Raw genomic sequence first — 27,383 nt, 5'->3', positions numbered from 1 at the left:
AGAAGTGTGCTGCATCTAGCTATGCAGAAAGGGTTCTCCCTTATATGCCACTTCTTAATTGCCTTCCCATCTGCTAGCCAAAGGGGGAGGATACCTAACTGCACAAAGAACTATTGGTATCTGCTGCACAAAAAAGGATAAGGGGCTGGCTTCAATTTGACGTGGCATGAAAAGTCTTCACCAAACTCTTTTCAGTGTCTGTGTAGCTGTAGGTTAGTCTGTCTTCCAGAGCCTGAATGAGAAACAGGGCAGGCCTGTGCCTCTAAATGTGAAGACATGTTATTCTCACCAATTACTACTTTCACATATGGAAGATGCGTAATGAGAAATTGAAGGGGATTGATTCAGTGTGGCCAGCTATATATTTTTGTATCATTGTTTACTGATTGAAAACTGTGCCATGGGGTGTGGACTTAGGAAGCTAGAAGATTCCGATGACAGCAGCCCTGGAAAAATATTCTCAACATTGAAAAGACCACAAGTAGAAACAAAAGTGGACTGGGCCTATGAATATGTATTACTGGATTTTTCTTTAGAAGGTAAGCTCACTTCATTGGCACTGACTGAAGACATCCAGTTCTAAGCTGATAAATATTACTATATAAAAAATATGGTTGTGAATAACTATCATATTTAGCTCCTACTTTTTGGTAAAATACCTTAAAAAATTATATTTTTTATATACTGTTTCTAACATCTACTGCATATTTAGAACAAGTCGCCAAAGTTGAGTTCACTGTTTCTACTTGAAAATCATAATGTTTTACATTTTGGTGACAGTGAGCAGGATCTGCACATTATTATAGCTTCCTTATCTAAATGTGTTTTCACATAGGATATGATTAATTTAACTAAACAGTAAATTATGGTCAAATCTGAAAAATGAAGTTACTTTTTTAAGTATATGAGAATGTGTGCAGAATAAGCTGTGGAATACTGTGCAGAGGTCAGCATCATACACAACTGTGACAGTGAGAAACACAGTTTTTTTCCCTCGCTTTTCACTTCTTTACTACGCAGAGCATGCTTTGTAAGAGGCCTCCGGTCTCCAGGATGCCCAGGCAGGCCAGCAAAAATACCAGAGCAGAAAGTTGAAAACACAAATAAACAAGTCCAGATGGCTGTCCTCTGAGAACATAGGCCTCTCTGTTCTGCATGGATCCCAGCACCTTTTCTGCTGCCTCAACTAGCAGATTGTCATTTGCAAAAATACTGAGGTTTATAGATCTTAGAGAAAGTGTCTAACGCTACATTGCAGTTCACATACTGAACATTTCTGTGATACTAAATGTATTTAATCATCATTTAAAATGAAAAGCCCCTTTGGTTAAAATATTGTTATAAAACAAAGTTATATCTCAGTGCTGTACAAGTCAGTTGTTATTAAATCTTTTTTCAAAGTACAATTCTTTGCAGCTATTGCAGAAACTCTGTTTAGAGTACAGACTGCCTACATACGTCAATCTCCCTTATTGCTCAACACACACCATACAATCTTGGTTGTACAGATTTATCAAATCTATGTAGTATAAGGGCCAACAGATTGAAAATACCTTGAATGATTGATTGGAGAAGCTCTTATACTACATGAAAGTGGTAAGATTGAACAACCAAGATTGTATAGTGTGTGTTGAGCATTAAAGTGGACCTAAATTAAAAATACAAGATTTCAGAAATAAAATCTATTTTCTAAATTATAATAAAAATAGCAGCCTTTTTTCAGCTGCATGGTGTCAAATATAAAATATTTTACATTTATTGGAGGAACCCCTCCCTTCCTTTCAAATTGCCAGGACAGAATCCGGCAAACTGGTGGAGTAGATGGTGTCCGGCAATGGAGGAATTGCTAATGGCTGCCCCCAGTATAACCCTAGTTATGAAAAGAGAAGGGTGAAAAGCATGCACTGAAATGCTCATAGGTTTGAAGGAGTGTTTATTTATCTTTGTATGTGTCAGAGTGGTGCAACTAAATATTTTTAATTAAAAAAATGTTTGGTTTGGGTCCGCTTTAATGAGTAATTAACAGTGCAGAACAGGAGATCTTGTCATTCTTTCTTTACACACTGGACAAATACTAATGGTAGCAGGCTATCTCACAGCCATCTTGTATCTTCTGTTATGCTGGGAATACACGGTTCGTTTTTTGGGTGGTTAAATGGTTTGATAGATAATTTCCGACATGTCCGATCTCCCTTTCGATTCCTTCTCCGCTCAATTTCTGATAGAAGTGAATGGAAAAAAATAAGAAAAACGAGCGGAAGATAAAGAGAATCGACTGCAGAATCCAGCGGCAAAAACAATCGAGAGAAGAAACGCACGGCAGAAACGAAACGTGTATTCCCAGCATTGGGAACCCTTTGAAATGGCTGTATATGAATGTCCACATAAAACAATGTAAGTAAGCTTAAAGCAAACCTGTGAGCACGTAAAGTAAAGTAAAAAGTAAGATACTTCTTTTGTAAAGCAAAAAAAAAAGTTAGATACTTACCTCAGGAGAGGAAAGCTTCTGGATCCTCCAGAGTCTTCCCTCATCTCCCTTTATCTCACCATTACAGCACCTAGTCCTCCCGAAGCTCACGGCCACCCTCCCGTACCAGCACTAGCATGGCCGCACTGTGCTTGTGCTAGTAGCATGGACCCGCTTGGGCTTTGGCGGAAAAAGCCAAGCCCAATCAGTTCCATGTTACGCTTTGAAGAGCTGTCAAAAAGGACTTGAGGAGCAGTGGGATGGAAGAAGCCTCTGTATTATTCAGAGGCTTCCATCTACCTAAGTACCCAAAGTGGGCATTTTTTTCACTACAGGTTTCCATTAAGTACTGTTAGCCAAAATCCTTGCAAAGTATAGTGCTGAACTGAGAGGGTTGCTTTTTTTCACAGCAAAATGGGCTATGTGGTGTATATAATATTTATTCATTCACTAATTACTTAATTTTATAGTTACAGCATCCACAGGACCATTGACATTAATTTGAAGTACCGTATATTAGAAACTGTTTAATAATGCAAGGAAATGCCACCCGTTTAAACCTAGTATCGTTTTTACATTTAGGACACTCTAATCTTACAGTTACTTTGGAATTGCTGTACAAAAATCAAACTGTTAGGCAGGCATAGGGTCCTTTTACATTTAATGCGTATTCACTTGTTGCTGTGCGCATTGGATTTTAATGCGATTTTTTTTCTCCATAGCAGTGCATTGTGATAAAGCTTCAGTTTTGCAGCATATAGTGTAAATGAGGCCATAGGGAAACATGGACACCGGATTGCACATCAATTGTCATTTCAGTTACAACTGACAGCAACTGATATTGTGTAAAAGGACCCTTACATGCTGTAACTGTGCCAATGTTTTGCTAAGTATGCCCCAGTGAGCCCCAATAATGATTCTGATGATTGCTGGACTTCTGAGTCTATGCTGAGATTGCAAGAGAGCAACTAAATTATATTAGGAAGCTATTGAACATTTACCACATCTCTTAGTGTAGGCTTTCTTTTTCCCTTAGGTAAAGGAAAGTTTAAAACACATTTTTTTAACCCTTCAGAACTGATTCTATTGATCTACCAGCACTGAAGTTGACATGCAATGTCATCTTTAGTGTGCAATGCACATCATTGTCCATAATATATTAATAGGAAAAATCTGTCATGAATTTTCCATACATGCTGTATGTACAGTTTGTTATGTGCTGCTGTGATTGAAGTAATACATAAGATACAAAACTGTAACTGTAGATAAGTTATCACACTTGAAGCAGGCACTTCACTAACCATTCAAGCTCCTTGACAGGAAGCAGTAACTTCCCAGAACTCAGACAATGCTGCACGTCCGTCCAGTGTAATTCCTTCCTGTGAATTAAGGGTATGACATGCAGATACAATGTTGTTGTGATTACCAATATCCTTTATTTCTACAAGAAGTTTTAAATCAGGATGATACCCTACTGCTGCTTATTTCTACAAGGCCATCTTGTGAAAAGAATGCATTCCAATGAGAACACATTTTGAATTTTCATTGTAAAACATACTGTAATAAAGTGCAGTGTGATTTCTATATACTTACATGCATGCTGTTCCTTATGTTCACTACTGGATTTCATTTCACAAACAGATTTTTGGATGATCCTTTTATCCTGTCTGTGTAACAGGCGTCCAGTCCGGCATTCCTCCAGAACAGCTGTGAATAAGAGCTCGCTCCACATAAAGGAACTTTAGGGGTCAATTTACTGAGAACAAAAACCCTAGGGGAAAAAAAAATATGATAAAAATTGGAGATGTGCAGTCCCATACTAAATTTTACAGAAAAAAAATGCATTCTCTTTGGTTGCTATGGAAACATTCTTAAGTTTTGTTCCTATATTTCCAGATCAGCCTCAGAAAACCTAATAATGGAACAGTAAATCACTATGCAGAAATAGTTAGCAGAATGCATAGTCTTCTTGCGTCAGGATCAAATCTGCCTGTATAATTTAGATCAATTATTTTACTAGATTATAAAATCTTATGGGTCTTTTTATAAAAAGTGGCGATCATCTAAATTCAGACCTCTACTTTTTTATCACCTATTTTATAACGCTTTGGGACGATCCAGTTCACTTTTTTTTCCCAGGAGACTATTTTAATCTTCTGTTTAAAATAACTTTTCAGCTCTTTGAAATTAATAAAGTACAGAAAAGTAGGTGGAAAAGTGTGCACACTTCTTGTGTCATGTTTTTGCAACTTTTTAACTCAGGTGTGTAATTAAGTCCAATAGCAGTACTACAGTCAAACAGTGCTGCTGCCACTGTGCGCATGCGCTCCCGCACGTGAAAATAGTAAAAAAAAAAAACACTATAGAAAAAAATACACCTTTATTTCCAAATACTATATTGTCATCATACTTTGTACTAGGAACATAATTAAAATCTTGTGATAACCAGTACAAATAGGCAGATAAAATGTGTGGGTTTTATGTACAGTAGCAGTGTTTTTATATTAAAACTATAGGGGATTAAATTGGAGAAATAGTGTATTTTTTCATTTTTTTTCCTTGTTTTTCCCTTTAAAATGCTTAGAAAATAAAGTAATTGCTGAAAACAAATATCAACCCCACAAAGGCCAATTGGTGGTGAAAAAAACAAGATATAGATCATTTAATTGTGATTAGTAGTGATTAAGCTATTGGCAAATGAAGGGGATGAGCCCTAAAAGGTGAAAATCGCTCTTGTCCATTAAGGTAAAAACCCCTTTGGGGTGAAGTGGTTAAGGATAAAACGAAATAGAAATATATATATATATATATATATATATATATATATATATATATATATATATATATATATATATATATATATATATATATATGTGTGTGTGTGTGTGTGTGTACTCACATCTGTATCTATAGATTCAGACTGTAAACTGTTTTGGTCAGTGTGCTGCATTCTTTTGTCATGTTTTTGCAATTGTACCAAGTTTGCATGTTCCAGTGCGGTGCCACACTTTTTGAGTTTATGAATCTGAGGCATAGCAACTTGCTTTTCCTTGGCTTCATGCATCTGCAATTCCCAGTCTGGAGGCAATAGCAGCAGGTACGCCACAATGTGCAGAAAATGTAGACTTCTGCAATCTTCTGTACACCAGGAGCCATGCCCAGTTTGTGCCAGGCTCCATAGGAATGAAAATGGGAACAGTGTGCACAAATGAAGATCATCCCATGTTTTGCTGCACCTGACGTCAGCCCGCTATATGCCAGGCTCCCCTGGCACAGTTACTCCCCAATTGGCTTTAGTTGAACCACTGAAACTGCTGAGACCATTTCTGCTGCTCTCTTCCACTTTTGATTGGTAATAGGGAACTCTGGAACCCTGGAAAAGCATCATCATAGCTCCTGCCGGGCCTCCCCATTGGTCTGCTAGGTGGACTAATGAGAATCCTCCTAAGAATCTCTAGACTCCTCCAGAGTTCCCCAATGCCAGTCAGAAGAAGAGGATGTGGTGGCCTCAGCGGGTCCAGTGGTGGAGAAGATGAAGCCAGCGAGGAGTGGTGAGCATTGGGTGAGTAGCAGGAAGTTACGGCGGACAGGGGGTGACAATGACAGGTGCGAGACAACATTGCCATGGTGCTGAAGGACAGCATGTAAGAGCCCCACTAAGGTGAAGACTGCAATTAAATTTGCTGGTAAATTCTAAACTATATCAGGTGTTAAAAAGCTTGCATGCATGGCCCTATGTCCTGTGCTGTCATTTATTACGCATTGCACATTGTGCGCATAGATTCTTCATAGTTTTCTTCCCTTATTCTGCCACTACTTACCTTTTATGGTTTCCTTTTTAGCTTTTTTTACTTACTGTGATCTGTGGCAGCACTCCTGCACTAAATTGCAGTTTGTTGCTGTCTGTTGAATTTTCTCACTCACTCTTTACAGCATCACTTCTGCACCTGGTTGCAGCCTGCTGTCATTCTCTATTTTCTTCCCGTACTTCTGCAATTCAAAGCACTTTACATTGAGTGACAATGTTTACATTTTGCTAGCAGGTCACATTTTGCACTAGCACTTTCCCTATGCATCATGCACTTTGCACCTTAATTGTCCATTTTCTTACCTAGGGTCGCATAATTATCTTTAATCTGTGTTGCAATTGTTTCTGTTTGCTGTACGTCTTGCAATAAATGATGTACTTTTTTATGACCCCATTGACTTCCCCACTGTTCTGTTGTTTTTAATTTACCGTATTTTCTGTTGCTGATGGATTAATAAGGTGTATTTCATTACTTTACTAGTTGGTTTGATGCAGTACTTGGTCCTTTTTTTTTGCTCTTGCATTGAGATTTATTTATGTTTGGTCTTTCAGCTTTTGATTTTGATTTATATGATAGACGATGCTTGTCCATTGGCTGTATTGCGATACGCATAGTAACATGAAAATATATCGACTTGTTACTGTTCACAGTACAGAGAGCATTCCCGCGCATTACGTTGTGAACATTTTATCGCACGGCGCACATGATTTCCTGACGAGTTGCATTCGGTTTCAGCCACAGATCTCCAATTCACGGTTAGGGTGAATTCTTCAAAACTCACTATATAACACTGCCACAGGTTTTATACTGGAAAGCTATATACTTAAGATATTGTTTAAGACATTTACTTTGTGCAGGGATAAAGTATTTTTTACAGTTTATGCAGCTTTTTATTGACTATATCACAGTTCCAGAGGGTCACCAGTTTACATAGACATTATTGCCTGTGCCTTAAGTCCACTTGTAAAATTCCAGTAATGATGTCAAGCAATTAGGCAATTAGCTTCTGATGGCCAGTTAGCCTAACTAAAGTCAGCATGTGGATGTATGTTAAGGCCTACCATCATATTATCTACAAGTATTTATATCCACAGTAATCACATCCTATATTGATATAACCTGACAGGCTACTTAGCAAGAGAGAAGCAACTGCTCCAATGCCTCCATAAAATGCTAGGCTCCAGTTTGAGAGGGTACATGGGGACAAAGATAGTACATTCCATGTCCTGTGGTCTGATCATTCCAAGACTGAACTGTTTGCCAATAATGACCATTATAACAATGGTCATTATTGGCATACAGTTCAATCTTGGAATGATCAGACCACAGGAGGTAAGCCTCACCCTATACATAATGTTTAGGGTGAGGATTACCAAAAAATACCATACGAACCATCAAGCATGAGGTGAGAGCATCATGTTGTGGGGTTCTTTTCTGCAGGAATGACTGGGGCACTTCAAAAAAGAAATAGCATAACAAAGGAAGGAACGTTATCTACGTTCAGCTGCAGCACCCCTCTGAAAACTAAACTTGTCCACTCGCGGGCTACTGCGATCGCACTCTTGTTTTTACATACTTTTGAATTTATTATTTCGTTTGACCTGTTGGGATACCATAGCTCCCTTCGCAATTTTATTTTCTCAAAGAGCTCCACTCTACCCATTTTATCTTTAAGTGTTCCTACATCTTATCTTGGAGAATTTGCTATGCCATGTACATTACAAATACCTTCCTTTGAAGGTTGAGCGCTACACCTAACTTAAAGGTCCCCAATACCGGCAGACTGTGTAGCAGCTCTACCACTGGGCAGTGGAGGGTTAGGGATTCTATAGTCAGCCACCCCTGTGTTGACCTCAAGTTTCTGTTTTCACAATACCTTTATAGTTTAACATTCTATTCTACTATTACTCTTAACTCACCCAGTGTATTAAAGATGTAGCACATTTTAATTTGCAATAAACGTTATAATATGTTATAAGATGCAATGACGTTTGTTAAAGAGCTTTTCTGGATTGTGGTGTGCTCCACTAACCCTATATTTGCATTCTTATTTGATAATATATATTTTTTTACTGCATGTTTTCGAAAATCCTGTTTCTCAAGGTTATATTTATAATAGTAAAGTTTAATTTCATGCAGTGGTCCTCAAACTAAGGCCCGTGGGCCAAATGTGGCCCCCTGAGGCTTTTTTACCGGCCCCCACATGAAAAATGTATTATAGATGCGGTCAGCTACATCTTTAAATATTGGTGGTCTACTATGAAGCCAGAAAGCAGTAATTCACTGGTTTCCAATCAAATTCCACATCAGGTGACACTGTTGTCCAATTGGACTGAAGTTTGTCACCTTAGTATGCATCACTGTCTGGCCCACAAAAACTTCTACGTATATACTCCGGCCCCCCAGCAGTCTGAAGTATGTTGACCCGGCCCTCGACTCAAAACGTTTGTGGACCCTTCCTCTAGTGTGTCGGCGTATTGTCGATCCAAAGAAAAGGGAAGGTCACCATTGGAAAGGTTAGGAAAACCCAACATATAACAGCTCCTATGGGGGTAATGCTACACAATTTAAAGACAATAGTACCAAATATGAACAAAGTTAATGTATCCTGGGATCAGCTGGAATTGTAGCATTGTAAATAAAAAGTGAAACAGTCTGTCTGTAAACATTGTAACAAAAAAGACTTTTGCCCTGCATAAAGTAAACAACAAGTGGATATTTTGTTAGTATAATGTTTTTGGAGAGGATATAAAGAAAGCTTCAAAGTATTTCAGCATGCCACCATCTGCCGGGCCACCCCCCAAATGTAAAGTGTGTGTGTGTCCAACTCTCTCCCCCCGCTTTCACCCCCCATCATGAACACTGAAGGTGCCTAGAATTATTGAATCAGAATGCTGAGTAATGTATGAACACCCTTAGTGCATGTAAACTTCTGAAACCTCTGACTTCAACTGCATGCTTATGAAATCACAGTATACATACAAAACCTACATTTCTTATATATCAGACAATGTAGTTGTTGCATGTATTATGCGAGCTATGTAAATTATGCTAAGTGTTACATAATTCGCATAAAGCCTGGAAAAATTTGCATATGCTTCCTTACTTCCTTACTATACCCCATTTAAAATGTCAGCCTTAAGCACTGTATCGGGAGGAAGCTAAGGTTCATTAAGCTCAGTCTAGGGGAGAAGGTAAGGTTAGTCTTTATGAGGAAGTTCAGTGGTTGATAGGCAGAAATCTCAACCGCTGGCAAGGTTGGAGCCACCATAGAGCACCCTGGGCCCTACAGCTCCCAATCGCTGCTGGGCCCCCCAGGTCTACCCTCCATAACTTAATTTTAACCCGCGGGCCCCTGCAGTGGCTCACCTGTTCCTGCTGGCACACCCTCCTCCATATGTCCGTGGCTCCGTGCACTGCCATTCTCATCCTCACTGGGATTCCTCTCCTATGTGACCTGGTGTATGCTTATGTAAAAATATGCCCCAGTTACAGAGGAGAAGCTTCCCTGCGAGGATGATGACTAGAGTGCACAGAGCCATGTACAAATGGAGGAGCACATGGCAGCCAGAACAGATGAGCCGCTACACTGCAGGGGTCCCAGGAGTCAGAATAAAGTTGAAAGGAGACCTGAGAGCCCCTGGTGGGGTGTCAAGCAACCCCTAATGACCCCTAATGACCCCTAATTTGACAACCCCTAATGCTGCTTTGGTTGGGGTTTGGGGGGTGGCTCTGTCAGGGGAATCCCAGGTTAATTTTGCCAAAGGACGTCAGATCACCAGGTATCTAAGTCATACATATGTTTTACTGGACTTAAAATAGACAGCTCAACACCAAAATGAACAGTGCTGAGCCATGAGCCATGATAAATTGATATGCATTAAGCTGAATATTAATTTAAAATAGCACTGAATTAAAAGTAATATAGAGGCAGTCATTACTGTTTCTATTTAAAAGTAGCAGTTTCATAGCTTTCATGCTGATCAAGGATTTTATAGGTGTTCTGGATCACTCAAAAAAGATGGAGTACTGTAACTGTATTAGTTTCTATGAGTGACTGCCTTCTTCTGGTTATCAGAATTAGCGGTGGATTATAGCAAATGACCTTCAAATAACAATAGGCAGTTCTATCACTTGATGAATACATACTGGTAAAGAAGAGTTCAGGAAATTGTAGCAAATGAACATCTGTACCTGAAGAAGCAGTTCTATCTTTTAGTGAGAGAATGTAGTACCACTATAATTGCCTAGAACATACATGTGAAACTAATGCAATCTGGCCCTCAGAGCTATTCAATTTGACCAACCTCCCCCCCTCCCCCCAGTGGTTTCCCATTTTGCATAAGTTTGGCCCACTCTAGACCACCTGGGTAGCTATATTGGAGGTGAAGTCCTAGAACACCAGGGAAGCCATATGGTGGAGGTAAGGTTCACTAGCCACCAGGGAACTGTATTGTGGATGGAGGAGGACCTCTAGACACCAGGGAACTGTATAGGGGCTGAGGGGGAGCCAATCAACACCAGGGAGCTTTATAAGGAGGAAGGTAGCCAGTAGACATTGAGGTTGGCCCACGACTAGGTCTCAGTGTTCAATTTTGGCCCACTTTTTATTTGAGTTTGACACGCCTGGTCTAGAATGTCACAGAGTTGGTGGTGGCAGTAAAAAACAAAACAAAACAAAAAAAAACAACCGGATCACCATTGCTTCTTTGTGTATGATAAAGTTATCAACTTAAACTTTGATCTTTCCTGTATATTTTTAAATTCCCTTTTCAAGACTACAACAGCCAAGTTTTCAATTGAATGTTTTGTTTGGAAAAATGATGGTGACAGGAAAACAATTATCAATCCTTCTCTGTGTCTTGTTGTAGTCTGTCTGTGTAGGTTCATCCTCTTCTGTACTTTCTATGGGGTTTTTCCACTGACTGTAATGTCTCATGTCACAGTTGTTGCATTGTATAAGATGTGCAATGCTAGATGAATGGTTAATGTGATTGCGCAGTATGTAGTGCAGTAATGTTATTTCCATTGTTAATCTTGGCATAATCAAAGTGAAGCATCCTGCTAACTAGTCTGTTTGTGAAGATAGAGGATTGTGTGAAGGCTACAAGGGTGGATCACTAAATGGCTAGCGTTGAATGAGTCTTCAATCTTCTTTTGTGTATGTGGCACAGCATGGCAATGACTTTGCACCTCCAGTCTTCCCTCCTGTCCAATCCTCTTCATTGAACAGGACTGGAGGCTGATATAACTAAGCAAACTTATGTACAGTGGTCATAATGTATAGTGGTCATATTCCACAATGTGGCCCTAACAATTAAGCAACAATACTTAAAGTGTACCTAAACTCTTCACAGGACAGACGGAAAACATATTGAAATGCACCCTGCATGTATTTAGAAAATTTAGCCTGTCTAATTCTTATTGCTCCCATGCCGTCCTCCTCCACCTCCTTGTTTGTCTGCATTGGCCTCAGAGAATCCTCTGGGGGCCAACTGTGCATGTCTCACTGGCCCCGACTTGATGACTTACCAGGACCAGTTGCGGACAAACAAGGCGGCGGAGGAGGACCGCGTGGGAGTGATAAGCCTGGAGGGGACTAGAGGAAGCCTCAGGTATGTATATTTTATATATAAGTCTCCATTCAAAACAAAGTAGATTTATTGCTACACTCCAGGGGATAATCGCGATTATCCCCTGCCTGGAGTGTTCCAATAAATATACAGCTTGTTGTGTCTGCTTGTAGGAGGTACCGTAAGTCCACCACTGCCTCCTAAGCATTTTTAAACTTTTTAATAACTGATTTTATCCTTTTGGTGCCTCTGTCCTCTATTACGTTATACATTCATCTAGTTCAGTGATGGCGAACCTTTCAGAGGCCGAGTGCCCAAACTGCGACCCAACGTCGACTTATTTATCACCGAGTGCCAATGAAGGGGGGGGGAAGGGGGGTTGCGACACGCTGAAAAATGGACGTGGCCATGACATTGTATGGGTGGAGATAACGTAATGATGTAACAGTGAGCATAAGAAAGCAGTGTTTCCGGCATGATGTGGTGAAATGAGGATTCGCATCATTGGTGTGCAGAAACTGTGTGATGCTATTTATTAGTATACCCGCCGTAACCCCAAAGCAGCAAATATAGCCAACTATGACCATTAAATAATAAATGCAGCAACAGTTACCCCAGACACCAGAAAATAAACATAATGTGGGCAACATTTCAGCAGAAAATCACGCAATGTGGGCAACATTTCAGTAGAAAATAATGCAGTGGGAAACATTTTAGCAGAAAATAAGCAGTGGGCAACATTTCAGCAGAAACGTACCCCCTCCAAGTAGACACAACACCACTGTACATTCAGTCTATTTATTAACGAACTCCAGATAAAACAAAGCAACGCGTTTCACGGGTCAGCGCCCGCTTCCTCAGGCAATAGAAAAAGGAGTTACAACTGCAAATGACAGAGATCAGAGGGTATATTGTTTCTGCTATAATACATCCTACATTTAAAACTTCAATCATTGAGTGACAAACATGTGCAACATAATATAGTACATTGACAGTAAAGGTACAGTATTTTGTATTATAGAATTGTTATGTTGGTGGGCTGTGTTGGTGGGGGGGGGGGGGGGTTAAAGAATTTGGTAGAGAGAGAGGGAGGGGAGGGGGGGGGGAGAACCACACAGGGGTGGGGGTTGGGGGGAACCTAGGGGACTGGGGAAGGGGGGGCGACCAAGGGAAGGGTGTGTGTTAGGAGGAGGGAGTAGAGGGCGGAAGAGGGGGGAAAAAGAAAAGGAAGGGGTTTATCTATTGTGGCCATGGGACGTGCAAGTTACAGAGCAAGTAGCATCAGAGGTGACTGTAGGTCAAAGATAGTAAAAAGAGTGTGAATGGCAGCAAAACAAGCGAAACAGTGGCAGCAAAACCGACATACCCCAGTATGGGGTTAAAAGATATGGATGGCAGCAGTAAATACAAGATGTAAGTGGATAAACCCACCAGGACTTACCATCTAGCAAAACAAACGACACTCAGCGCCTCTGCAATGGCAGAGAGTGTCTGAGTATGCTAAATAGTGTGCAAGCTCAGTAGTTTAGCATGCTCAGACACTCTCTGCCATTGCAGAGGCGCCGCTGAGTGTCGTATACTAGCATCACTTGATTTTATTTCCCATTTTATGCATCCCAGACATTGATTTGCTTTAGGTACTGTTATGATCACAGAACAGCAATGTTTATTGTAATATGAATAGACTCCACTGCTGCTGTCACTAATCCCTAATGCGCCGTGAAAGGTGGACTTAAATTTGTTACGCGTCACATGCGGTAGTTTTTCCGCAATAGAACACTAATGGAACGCACAGTATTTGTTATGCGTCTCATGCGGCCTTTGATATGCGTCCCATACAACATTTTCTACGCGTCCAGTGCGGCTTATTTTCCGCATTGGACAGCGTCGCATAATACGATGGAACGCAGATAGAGCAGAAATGACGTCACCGGATCAAGTATGGACGACAACCGGAAGTAGTTCCTATTGCGTCCAACGTCCGGGAGGTGACAGCAAGCAGCCTGGAGAGAGGTAATTAGATTTCTTCTATATATACTTGTGCCCTAGCCCGCTCGCTCTCGTATCCCCTGATGACGGCGGAAGGCCGAAACTAGTCGGGACGAGAGCGGGCTGGGCACCACTGACACCACTGATCGTTGTTCTGGCTCCGAGTACCACAAAGGTGGGAAGCGAGGTTTCCAGGAGAGGGTCCTATAGAGGCATAGGAACCTCCTGATGTGAGTGTTTTATTTGTACCCATTGTGTCGTGTTTTTAAATAAAGAAGATTGGTTTTATTTCCACTGAGAGAAATTTCTCCTTGCTTCCTTATTGAGTGCAATACTGCACGATAGGATTGCAGAACAAAGGAGTACATCTCTGGAGGTGGACGATGATGTGTGCAAACATACAACAACATAAGTCTTGGCGCTGTGTTATTTCATGAATACAGACTTAAAGAGACTCCGTAACAAAAATTGCATCCTGTTTTTTTATCATCCTACAAGTTCCAAAAGCTATTCTAATGTGTTCTGGCTTACTGCAGCACGTTCTACTATCACCATCTCTGTAATAAATCGACTTATCTCTCTCTTGTCAGACTTGTCAGCCTGTGTCTGGAAGGCTGCCAAGTTCTCCAGTGTTGTGGTTCTGTGATGCATCTCCCCCTCCAGGCCCCTCTCTGCACACTGCCTGTGTATTATTTAGATTAGGGCAGCTTCTCTCTTATCTTTTACAAGCTGGATAAATCCTCCTCTGAGCTGGCTGGGCTTTCACATACTGAGGAATTACATACAGGCAGAGCTGTCTGCACTCTGCAGGAAGAAACAGCCTGACACTTCAGTGGAAGATAGCTGCAGGGGGAAAGAAACACACAAATGATCTCTTGAGATTCAAAAGGAAGGGTGTATACAGCCTGCTTGTGTATGAATTTATTTTCTATGTGTGGACATACTGTACATCAACCTACTTCCTGTTTTGGTGGCCATTTTGTTTGTTTATAAACAAACTTTTAAAAACTGTTTTTAACCACTTTTAATGCGGCGAGGAGCGGCAAAATTGTGACAGAGGGTAATAGGAGATGTCCCCTAACGCACTGGTATGTTTACTTTTGTGCGATTTTAACAATACAGATTCTCTTTAAAGGTGAAGAGGATCTACCTTTGCCACAGCAGCGGAGCTCATTGTTGAAATAGTATAGAAGTATATACATACACTAATTCTACACAGAGCGTCTCTTACTTTTCTGATATATACTGTTATGATCACTTCTGCAGCATGTACTGCTGGCTGCAGTTTCACTGAAGACAAGCAGTTTTTGATTTCTTTGCCTGCATTTGCTCGCATAGTTTTGCGTGCGCTTGCACTGAGCGTTGATTCCATCTGCAGTCGCTCTGAAGTTAATGACAGGTTAATATGCTTTTGTGAAAACAAACATTGTCTGTTGCAGCGGAGCTGCACTCCCTTTCTTGCAGGCTGCATATCATTGTCTGCCCTTTCCTGCTGTCAGCCTGTGATTAATTACCATTCACCTGTGTGGGAATCTGCATGTCTGCTCCCATTGGATGACCTCAGTATAAAGGACTGCTTCCTGCAGTGCTCCATGGGCTATCATAGTCTCAGATTCAGTCTGTCACTCTGTCCGAGCCCCCTCCGTTCCTAGATCTCGTGTGGACTGCACTGACTCCTGCGAAGGGGTCAGTTTGTCCTTCCAGTTCAGCTCTTGTTATCAGCAATTGTTACTTTGCTAGTCTTGCATCATATATTGGTTCATCGCCAATATATACGCATACTAGCGCGTTTGTTATTTTTCTTGTATTCGTGTTACGTTAATACATCAGTGTCGTTGATATATACGTACACAAACTGTTTATTTCCTGTGTTCAGTCAGTTAGTTTCCAGCACGTTTTGGTAGGTTGTGCGTATCGTGATCACCCGTGCTTAGCTAGTTTAGTCCTGTTCCTAGCCATGCTCCAGTTCTTATAGTCAGTGTTCCTTGCTTATGTCATATATCGGTTTATCGCCAATATATACATATGTCAGTTAGTCGTTTGTAGTTCATTGATAGCTGTAATCGTAATACGCTAGGAAATCATACCTATTGTATATTTGTGTGTATTACGTCTGTCTTATTTGACTCTATTTTCCGACTATTCTGTCCTGTCCTTGTGAGGCACGCCACCGCTGCAATCGCATTGGCTGCCTCATTCCAGTCTGTCTTGTCTTGGACGTTTGCTGTCACTTAAGCAGTGACTAGTTAAGCAAACTTTCATTCTGTTACCTGTCCTGATCTTCTGAGTTCTGGTTTATGCGCTCAGCGCTACCTTGCACTGAGCCACTACAGAGGAAGGATTGTTTGTGACTGTTCGGATCTACGCCTGCTCTGTGCACCACATCTCCTGTTGGAGTCAGTCCTCTCCTCCACTAAACTGGGGATATCCTGGTTACTTGTGCTAGCCTGTGTACCTCCTTCACGTCAGAATCCGCATTGTGTGCTGACCGTGGAGGATATACCACCAAGCTTAACATTATGATAGCCCCATGTGAGGAGCCGCGTGGCTGCCTGCGCAGGCAGGCAGCCTTTTGACCACTGTTCAGGTCTGCATTCTGCAGGTCTCTGGAAGAGAGACCTTTTGTCAGTATTGCAGCTTGCTGCTGAGGAATTTGCATATGTTTGTCATGCAGATTGCCTAGCCACATCCTTTGTGGGCTTGCTCTATAAAGAGCTATGTTTCCCACAGTAAGTTGCTGGTCATAAGAGTTAGATCCTGTGTAACACTCGCCTGGAGTGTCAGCCTTGCTCTTTGTTGAAGATTAGCCTAGAGTATCCCTGGAACTGCACTAGGCAGGTTTCCCTAGTGCAGTTAGGATTGCATATCTGTTTTGTTTGTCTGTTGCGATTGTCCTGTCCCAGCGGTGGTCGACAGGAAATCGTTCTGTGTGTCTGGGTGCTAACCGGAACAGCGGTTGTTACTGGTAGCCCCTTCTGTTCTGTCTTCCTGGATCGCACTAGCCACTTGCGCTAGTGCTGTGGATCCTTCTGGTCTGCTACTCTCTTGCTGTACTTGGATCGCACTAGCATCTTGCGCTAGCGCTGTGGATCCTTCTGTTCTGTCTTCCTGGATCGCACTAGCCACTTGCGCTAGTGCTGTGGATCCAATCTTTCGTTTATTCCTGCTTTCATGTATCTATCTTGTCTGCTACGAACACTTGCTGGAGGCTCGGTGAGGTAACCGTTAAGCAAGCGCTCGCGTCCTCTGTTTCATGTTTGTCTGTCAGTGGTTAGTTAGGCGTGTTTGTCTCTATTGTGCTTATCACATGGAGACCACGCATAAACGCGTGCACTGTTGCGAATGAGTGCAGTGTTCGCTTTTAGCTAGCGTTTGTTATTTTCCGTATCTCCTCATTGTATGATTTGCTGTGCCTTTGCTACTCTCGTGCTCTGCCTTGCTGTAACCTTGTGTCACGTCTGGCAATCGCACCTCTCGCAATCGCGTTCCTACTTCATATCTGCTGTGGTGTGTGCACCGTCGCGGGTTGGCGTCTAGTTTGGTGCACACACATACAATCTGTCTCTGTGCTCATTCTCAATCGCCTCTCTTGCGATTGCGTTTCTTCCCTTCGTACAATTCCTGTCTGGCGTGTGTGGTAGGGCAGAGGAGCTGTTCCTCTGCACTCCACAGCTCCACCTGCCGACAGGAATTTCTCTCTACAGGTGCATTGCACCTTTTGCTGGGTTTCCCGCAAATTAAACGCTTGTGGAGGATTTCCGCAGTGTCAGCGCACGTCTTGTGCGCTGATCACGGAGAGAACCCCACAATCGTTACACCCCATTACCAATCCCAATTGTGGGGGGGATTTCCAGCAAAAATGACACTGTTTATTATGGCTCCTTGTCTTTTAAAAGATTTGAAAAGCTTGGCCCTGAAATTGCAGACAAATGTATACCAGAACTGGTTAGATTTTTGGCAAATCCAGATTTTCGGAATTTTGCAATTCCTACCTGGGCCGATCAGATCATTTGCACTCTTTTTTAAGGGCAAACTTTTTGATTGGACAGTTGATGTCCTGAATCACACTCGTTTGAGACAAAAGCCTTTGGACTTCATAGAGTTTGATTCACAACTGGTTACGCATCGATCCATTGCCTTACCCTCTTAATGAGCTCCTGGCCGCCTGTCAATCAGCTGCTCCTTTAACTGCTTGCAAAAATAATCAGCAAGCAGATAGTTGCACTGATAGCGTTCCTGCATCCGTGAATAAATCGCCTAAGGCAGCAAAGTCTAAAGTCTCACATAGAAGCAAGCATAAACGTTCCAGGAAACGTTCACAACCAGCAGAGTCATTGCCCTTAGCGACTGCGCATCAGTTTAGCAGATTATCTGATTAGCAGATAATGAAATTCAGTTACCATTAGGGGGAGTCAAATGGACCTATGAAACTACTAATGAACTTTCGTTGCTAGCCAGGGAAAATAAAAATTCTTGGTTAAATGAATTGTCTGAATATGATTATGAAGACATATTACAGAGTATTGAGCAAATCAACTTATTTGTGCAGCAAGGGAAAATTTGCATATACTACAGTTCAACACTTGTTACAGGTTTTGGAGATTCTGAGGAAGAAGAAATCTGCCAATCGCCTGCTAAATAACCCAATACATGTTCCTGCCGCAACCACACCTGTGAACTGTGGTCATCCTGAATGTTCAGCTGTCGTTAAGTGTGCATGGGATCCTCCATTTGAGAAATGGGAGCTTGAAGCTCTAGTCCGTAAATTGAACAGTGATTCAAGTTCATTCTGCCATTTCTTCAGTGCTAAAAGTGAAGCAGTATTGAATACATGCATTAAGTCTGCATATAACCTAATAAAAACTGGTGTGTGTGGGTATGACTTTGTGGCTCCATTGATCGATGTGTGGGAAATGATTTTGAATGATTTTTATGCGATTCAATCAGCTTTGTCCAGTAAAATGTTCCTGTAAATCCACCCTGTACCATAGATAACTCAGTGTTACTTCCCAGTAAGACAGAAGCTACTGATACTTCCTTAACCTTGCCCTGCACACATTTCTCAGCAGAGGATCCAAAGGTCCTGCTGACTTCTGAGTCCAGTCTAGCCAGTACTCATGAGTCTTTGTTCAGTGAAACAGAAATCAAAGAATTATTGCCTGCCTCAGCAAACACTTCTGTAGAATTTACCTGTGTTGATAAAGTTCAATTCCTATCTGATCCAGCAGATACCAATAGATGCACTACATCAGTTCCTGAGTCTCAGCAATCATGTTTGGTAGCCTTAGAACCCCAGCATCTGAATTTTCCAATCTCACAGTTGAAAAACTATGGTTCAGATTCACAAGCCCTGTGTCCTGATCCTCCTGTTTCTGTACCTTGCTCTAGCTCCACAAATGGTTCTGAGCTTCTATCATGTGAACCTAAAAACACAGAATTATTGCCTTGTTCAGAAAATATTCCTGTGAATTTGCCCTGTACCATGAATTGTTCAATTCTTTCAAATGAAACTCAGCTCACAGAATCATTATGCTGTCCAGCAGGTGCTTCCATGGTTCTGCCATGCAATAGGGATTGTTCAGTGATTCTGTCCAGTGAAGCTGAAATTACAGAGTTTTATGCTTCACTCAGTATTGCAGATGCTTCAAGATCTCGAGCAGAAGACTCAGAGGCTCTGCATACTTCAGTGGGTGTTACAGTAATATTCACTTGTTTAGTAGCTGTTTTGGAATTACAGTCTGCTCTAGTAAAACTTGATGAATCCCTGCTTAGTGAAGCGGAAGCCATTGAAGCATTGTCCTTGACAGCAAGCGTTTTAGATACCTTGCCCTGTACACAGTCTGATTTTGCTAATGATGTTGAATCCCTCTCTGATATCACAGTAGCCAGAAAACTTCAGCCCTGTCCTCTGAATGTTTTAGAAGTATTGCCCTGTAACATGGATTATTCTGGCTCTCTGGAAAAAATAATAAATATTTCAGAATTTCAGTCTTGTTTAGTGAGCATTCCTGAGATCCAGCCCTGTATCCTGGAAAATTCTGGTTCTCTGGCCAGTGTGGCAGAAGTTCCAGAGTCCCCTTCCTGTCCAGTGAGTTCCTCAGTTTTGCCTAGTTCAGTAGGGGTTGCTGCAATACTGACTTGTTTTGCAGCCCTTCATTAAGCTCAAATCCAGTGTATTAGATGAGTCTCTGTCTAGTCCAGAAGAAGCTATGGAAACCCTGTCTAGTTCGGTGCATACATCAGAAGATTTGTCCTGTCTTGTAAATGCCCCTGAACATGATTTGTTAATAACCTTGCTAGACTCAGTGACATTTAAGTCTGATCCTGCATTCTTTAGTGAGAATCCAGTAACTGTGAAGTCTAGTCATGATGACTTTTTTTTGCCCAGTCCTGGTTTCGGTCCTATCTTGACTGACTCTGAGGTTCGCAGTTCCTTGACATGTCCAGAAGTTTCTCTTGTGCCAGTGTGCCCAGATGTGCTTCGTGTGCCAGAATGCCCAAGTGTGTCTAACGTGTTAGCGTGCTCAGATGCTTCCCTAGTGGAGACATGTTCTGATATTGCCAGTTTGCCTGCATGCCCAGAGATGGTTCTGGTCCCTGAAAGCCCTGATCTTTATGTTTGTCCTTGTAACCCTGACTCTGGAATTGCCCTAGGTTCCATAGGGGTTCTTGATAGTTCTCCATGTGAGCCTAGAGGGCGTTCTAACCTTTTGGGATCTCTGTGGAACTTCAAAGTGTTCTGGGAGATCTCTGAGGAGACTTGTCCTGGTACCTTGGACTGGTTCAACAGTGGGTTTTGTGTTGGTAAAGACAGTTCCGGTGGGCATTGCAAAGGCTTTGGCATTTTTGGACAGTCCCTGGAAGGCGGTGGGTATCGCTCAGTGAGTTTCGGGGGGCTTTTTCCTGGAAATCACGGTTCTGATGGGTATTACATTGAGGCTTGTAGTACTGATGGGCATGGTTCTGTAGGTTCTGGTCCTAATGGGTTCAGTCTTGTAGTGACTGATTCTGGTATTTGGTCTTGTCGGGCTGTCCCGGCCATCATGAGTTATCAGTCAGATTGTTTTACTGGATATGTCAGTTTTGAAAGGCGTCTGGAAGCCGCCTTTAAAGTGAATGTTTATAATAATAATAATAATAATAATAATAATAATCTGAACATTTGTATAGCGCTTTTCTCCTGTTGGACTCAAAGCGCTCAAGAGCTGCAGCCACTGGGACGCGCTCAAGAGGCCACCCTGCAGTGTTAGGGAGTCTTGCCTTGAACTCCTTACTGAATAGGTACTTGACCTAGCCAGGATTCGAACCCTGGTCTCCCATGTTTACCATTCACTTGAAAAAAAGGAAGAAAAATATACTATAAAATCAATAACATTTATTTAATCACCAATTATAAAACATTATATAGCAACTTGATTCTATAAAAACCAGAGTATTAACTCCAATAACCTGGGGGAACTCAATCACCGGCCTGAAAAACCAACATTAGTTGTTAACATGATAAATAGGTCAAACAATTATAAGCTGGAGCTCACAGCAAAAAAATGTATAGGCCTAAAAATTGTGGACCACACAAAGTGCAGTTCCAATTTGAACAAAAAAGGACGTATTCAAATGCATAGAGATGTAAGATCCATAGCAATCCAAGGTGGTATCATAAGATCAAAGCAGAGTTCAAAACAAGGTTCAAACCGAGTTTCTTCCTAGTATGGTGACATACATGTATCCCAATGGTCATTCCTCATCACTGGAGTGACAAAGTTCCTTGGTTATTCAGTATACTCAATACAAACATCAGCTCAAATACACCTTCTTAGTTCCTCGATTAAATCGCAAGAGCAAGGCTCATAAGGACATCAAAACGTCATAGCATCCATCAAACATATCGTTTACGTGACAAATAGTCTCAAGATCAGCTGTAGTATGGAATGTAGTAGGAGATCACTGTATTGTTAGTCAGCAATTAGTGAGTAAACAGTGTTGAGATCCACCAGTGATCATTCCCTTGTACAATTCTCCATTCTCCTCATGGATCAGTGATAATATGGGATATGATGTCGGAGATCACTGTATTGCTTATCAACAAACAGATCTATAAACAGTGTAAAGTCCGCCAGGGATTAGTCCCTTATGCAGCTCTCCAATCCCATTATGGTCACGTGATGGAGGATATAATGTAGTTGTAGTATTTTCATAAAATAGTGTATGAGGCAATGTCCATCCATATGCATGTCAGCGTATTGTAAAACAAGGATTGCAAAGAATACTCATCCACTCTAGGTTGGTCGGTATTGGTAATCCCCCAGGTGGAGCGTTGCTACTGGTAGGCAATGAGCCCTGGTTTGCCGACCGGTTTCCCTGGCAAAGTCGCCAGCATCATCAGGGCAGGCTCATTAGGTCATCCCATCCGTGCAGACCTGGCCTAATAATGGCGCCCGGCGGCCCCAGGACGCCCGGCCGTACGTGGGCCCGCCCCACGTCAGCGCGTCACACTGCTGCGCGCGCAGACCGGGGGGATACCACGTCAGGCGCGCATCCACCCCACACCAGCGCGTCACAAACCTGCGCACGCAGGTAATGGCATAGAGTGCGCACCGGCCGATTGGAGCAGCGCATCAACCCAACCAACCAAGAGTGCCATCTTGTGGCCAGATTGAAATTAGTCACAAATGGGCTGCGCACCACCCAATGGCCAAAGGGAGGCCGCATTTAGGCAGTGCAGAGCCCAATGGATGAGCACATATTGGGGAAGGGGGAAAGCACCGCCCTGGGCAAACCGCCCACAATGGCGCCCCGGGGCCGCCCTGGCTCCACACCACTGGGCTCCCCAGTCCCCCCTACAAAAGAACGGCCACACAGACCTGAGACTGCCAAGCCGGGGAGACGAATCCAGGGGGGGTCGATGCACCACAATTAGTGAAAAAATCACTCATTATAGGAAAGGCCACATATAGATATAAGATCTGTCCACCAAGCCCTGGAGCGACCGCTCCCATGTTAGGGGCTTGGATTAAACATATCCAGGCACACCGCTCCCCCAAGGGCCATCCCCACAGCGCAGCAGCCCCAACCCCGCATGACAGCCCCCAGAGGGCAAGAGGAATAACCCAGGGGGCCTAGGTATGAACACATCATAGGACTAACACAAAATCAAATACATTTCGATCCAAAAGTATATACAAATATGTTATATTTAGATTGTATATCCCATTTAAAATAAGTTTCATTTATAGATGTTATGATCAACCAATATATCAGGTAAACAAAAGCTGTCCCAATGAAACATGGGGCATAGCTGTTTTGCAGAATCACATTGACATAAAAATCAATAGTTCCCGTTAAGGCTGGACCCCGGGGGTCAGAGGGGACCCCCACATAAGGGGATGTGGTGGAACAACAAAGCCAACCCCCCACGGGCCAAAACGGTCCGGGAGGACACGGCGGAGCTCAAGAAGGAAGACAAATAAGTTAAATGTGTAGAGTAATCCCAAAGGGGAGAGAACCCACCATGGCAAGTGGCTCGCTCAATTTCCTATCACAAAAATGGGGCATAGTCAATGCCTTCATTCAAGCCTGGAGGCCGAAAGGCCCTCAGTTTATATATCCAGAAGGCCTCACATTGAAGGAGCCTCCCGTCCCAATCTCCCCCCCTTGGGTCTAAATGTACCCTGTCGAGACCAAAAAATCGTACTTTGGTTGGATTGGCATTCTGACATCCAGCAAAATGTCGTGCAACTGGTGTATCATGGGATTCACTGATCCCATATGTATGTTCATAAATGCGTCTTTTGAATGCTCTACCCGTCTTGCCCACGTAGAAGGCTCCACATGGGCAAAGAAGCAGATAGATGACCCCCTCGGTCTCACAATTGGTATAGTGTCTAGTGGTAAGTATTTTGTCTCGAGCCTTTAGTGTACATTGCTTGCCCACATGGATGTAGCGGCACTGATTACATGCATGACAGGGATATGTACCCAAGGCAGTGCATTTACATAGTCTGCCCGTTCCACTTTGACCTGGATAATGACTGCGTGTCAATTTATCCCCTATAGTGGGGGCCCGTTTAAAAGTCAACATTGGTTTTTCTGGGACAAGGGCGGCAACTTTGGGATCCACCATCAGCAAAGGCCAATGCTTGCACAATAAAGATCTAATCTGTTGGTGTTCACTGCAGAATTTAGTAATGAAGGATAGTCGCCTAGTGGCAGGGTCCTGTGAATCAGTTGGTCTATATAGTAAATCTGACCTACATGTGCTACTAGCTCTATGATAAGCTCTCTTGAGGTATTTCTTAGGGTAACCCCTGGCTCGAAAGCGTTGTTGTAGGTCCTCGGCCGAGGACTGGAAATCAAGGTCATCTGAACAGTTACGCCGCACCCGAAGGTATTGGCCTATCGGGATACTGCGTATCTGGTGGGTAGGATGGAAACTACCAGCATGCAGCAAAGAATTCGCTGCTGTCGGTTTCCTATACAATTTTGTCTGTAGCATACCCTTCTCATCCATGTAAACAGTCACATCCAAGAACGGGATGCTATGTGAATCCTTTGACATGGTAAATTTTAGATTAAATGGGTTATTGTTAAGCAATCCCACCAATTTGGTTAGATCCTGCTCAGTACCAGTCCATATCAGGAAAATATCGTCTATAAAACGATGCCAAGTGATAACATTTTGTAACAACCCACTCAAATCCTCATTAGAGAAGATGTATCTCTCCCACTCCCCCAGGTACAGGCATGCATAGGACGGAGCACACGTTGTGCCCATCGCTGTGCCCTGCACCTGGAGGTAGTGGGCGGAGTCAAATGTGAAAAAGTTGTTGGTCAAAATAAATCGCAACAACTTCAATAAAAAGATGTTGTGCGGAATACTATCAATGGGTAAAGTAGTCAACACCGACCTGATAGTTTCCAAACCCTCTTCATGTGGTATACTGGAATAGAGGGCCTCGACGTCGAGGGTAACCAGCCAAGATCCAGGTGGAACACTCATTCCATCCAAAATGGTCAGGAGATGAGCTGTATCCCTCACATAGGAGGGAAGTGCTTTAACATGTGGTTGAAGATGTGTATCCACATAAATGCTTGCATTGGCCGTTAGGGAGCCACATCCAGATACAATGGGTCTCCCACTGGGATTAGTAATTGATTTATGCGTCTTGGGTAACGCATAAAATGTCGGTAATCTTGGATTGGGGTTCCACAGGAACCGATAGGTCTTGAATGAAGGCATTGACTATGCCCCATTTTTGTGATAGGAAATTGAGCGAGCCACTTGCCATGGTGGGTTCTCTCCCCTTTGGGATTACTCTACACATTTAACTTATTTGTCTTCCTTCTTGAGCTCCGCCGTGTCCTCCCGGACCGTTTTGGCCCGTGGGGGGTTGGCTTTGTTGTTCCACCACATCCCCTTATGTGGGGGTCCCCTCTGACCCCCGGGGTCCAGCCTTAACGGGAACTATTGATTTTTATGTCAATGTGATTCTGCAAAACAGCTGTGCCCCATGTTTCATTGGGACAGCTTTTGTTTACCTGATATATTGGTTGATCATAACATCTATAAATGAAACTTATTTTAAATGGGATATACAATCTAAATATAACATATTTGTATATACTTTTGGATCGAAATGTATTTGATTTTGTGTTAGTCCTATGATGTGTTCATACCTAGGCCCCCTGGGTTATTCCTCTTGCCCTCTGGGGGCTGTCATGCGGGGTTGGGGCTGCTGCGCTGTGGGGATGGCCCTTGGGGGAGCGGTGTGCCTGGATATGTTTAATCCAAGCCCCTAACATGGGAGCGGTCGCTCCAGGGCTTGGTGGACAGATCTTATATCTATATGTGGCCTTTCCTATAATGAGTGATTTTTTCACTAATTGTGGTGCATCGACCCCCCCTGGATTCGTCTCCCCGGCTTGGCAGTCTCAGGTCTGTGTGGCCGTTCTTTTGTAGGGGGGACTGGGGAGCCCAGTGGTGTGGAGCCAGGGCGGCCCCGGGGCGCCATTGTGGGCGGTTTGCCCAGGGCGGTGCTTTCCCCCTTCCCCAATATGTGCTCATCCATTGGGCTCTGCACTGCCTAAATGCGGCCTCCCTTTGGCCATTGGGTGGTGCGCAGCCCATTTGTGACTAATTTCAATCTGGCCACAAGATGGCACTCTTGGTTGGTTGGGTTGATGCGCTGCTCCAATCGGCCGGTGCGCACTCTATGCCATTACCTGCGTGCGCAGGTTTGTGACGCGCTGGTGTGGGGTGGATGCGCGCCTGACGTGGTATCCCCCCGGTCTGCGCGCGCAGCAGTGTGACGCGCTGACGTGGGGCGGGCCCACGTACGGCCGGGCGTCCTGGGGCCGCCGGGCGCCATTATTAGGCCAGGTCTGCACGGATGGGATGACCTAATGAGCCTGCCCTGATGATGCTGGCGACTTTGCCAGGGAAACCGGTCGGCAAACCAGGGCTCATTGCCTACCAGTAGCAACGCTCCACCTGGGGGATTACCAATACCGACCAACCTAGAGTGGATGAGTATTCTTTGCAATCCTTGTTTTACAATACGCTGACATGCATATGGATGGACATTGCCTCATACACTATTTTATGAAAATACTACAACTACATTATATCCTCCATCACGTGACCATAATGGGATTGGAGAGCTGCATAAGGGACTAATCCCTGGCGGACTTTACACTGTTTATAGATCTGTTTGTTGATAAGCAATACAGTGATCTCCGACATCATATCCCATATTATCACTGATCCATGAGGAGAATGGAGAATTGTACAAGGGAATGATCACTGGTGGATCTCAACACTGTTTACTCACTAATTGCTGACTAACAATACAGTGATCTCCTACTACATTCCATACTACAGCTGATCTTGAGACTATTTGTCACGTAAACGATATGTTTGATGGATGCTATGACGTTTTGATGTCCTTATGAGCCTTGCTCTTGCGATTTAATCGAGGAACTAAGAAGGTGTATTTGAGCTGATGGTTGTATTGAGTATACTGAATAACCAAGGAACTTTGTCACTCCAGTGATGAGGAATGACCATTGGGATACATGTATGTCACCATACTAGGAAGAAACTCGGTTTGAACCTTGTTTTGAACTCTGCTTTGATCTTATGATACCACCTTGGATTGCTATGGATCTTACATCTCTATGCATTTGAATACGTCCTTTTTTGTTCAAATTGGAACTGCACTTTGTGTGGTCCACAATTTTTAGGCCTATACATTTTTTTGCTGTGAGCTCCAGCTTATAATTGTTTGACCTATTTATCATGTTAACAACTAATGTTGGTTTTTCAGGCCGGTGATTGAGTTCCCCCAGGTTATTGGAGTTAATACTCTGGTTTTTATAGAATCAAGTTGCTATATAATGTTTTATAATTGGTGATTAAATAAATGTTATTGATTTTATAGTATATTTTTCTTCCTTTTTTTCAAGTGAATAGTTTATGGTTTATGAGTCTCAGACTCTAAAGGAAGCACCTTATTTGCTAATTTTGGGACCCACAGTGTGAAAAACTCC

At 42.8% G+C, this 27,383-nt stretch overlaps 1 protein-coding gene and 1 long non-coding RNA gene across 3 annotated transcripts in view; one reads left to right on the top strand and one right to left on the bottom strand.

Moving 5' to 3' along the window:
- The window catches only part of LOC137524694 (uncharacterized), an 82,957-nt gene that overhangs the window by 24,477 nt on the left and 31,097 nt on the right, over nt 1-27,383 (bottom strand). Inside the window, exons 3-4 of one of the 2 annotated variants that reach the window (XR_011022758.1) lie at nt 6,324-6,457; nt 4,061-4,238 (exon numbers count right to left, since the gene is read on the bottom strand). This is a non-coding gene — a long non-coding RNA (uncharacterized lncRNA). The remainder of the gene's footprint in view (nt 1-4,060; nt 4,239-6,323; nt 6,458-27,383) is intronic. The other variant, XR_011022760.1, reaches the window with a different exon arrangement.
- RFTN2 (raftlin family member 2) overlaps nt 175-27,383 on the top strand; it is a 135,370-nt gene continuing 108,161 nt past the window's right edge. Inside the window, exon 1 of the mRNA XM_068244843.1 lies at nt 175-539. Within this exon, the coding sequence (XP_068100944.1) occupies nt 401-539 (139 nt within the window). The 5' untranslated portion in view covers nt 175-400. The remainder of the gene's footprint in view (nt 540-27,383) is intronic.

Source organism: Hyperolius riggenbachi, chromosome 7 (assembly GCF_040937935.1).
Source record: "Hyperolius riggenbachi isolate aHypRig1 chromosome 7, aHypRig1.pri, whole genome shotgun sequence".
NCBI classification, from domain to species: Eukaryota; Metazoa; Chordata; class Amphibia; order Anura; family Hyperoliidae; genus Hyperolius; species Hyperolius riggenbachi.
Note: the sequence above shows the minus strand (reverse complement) of the source record. Positions and strands in the feature narration are given on the sequence as shown.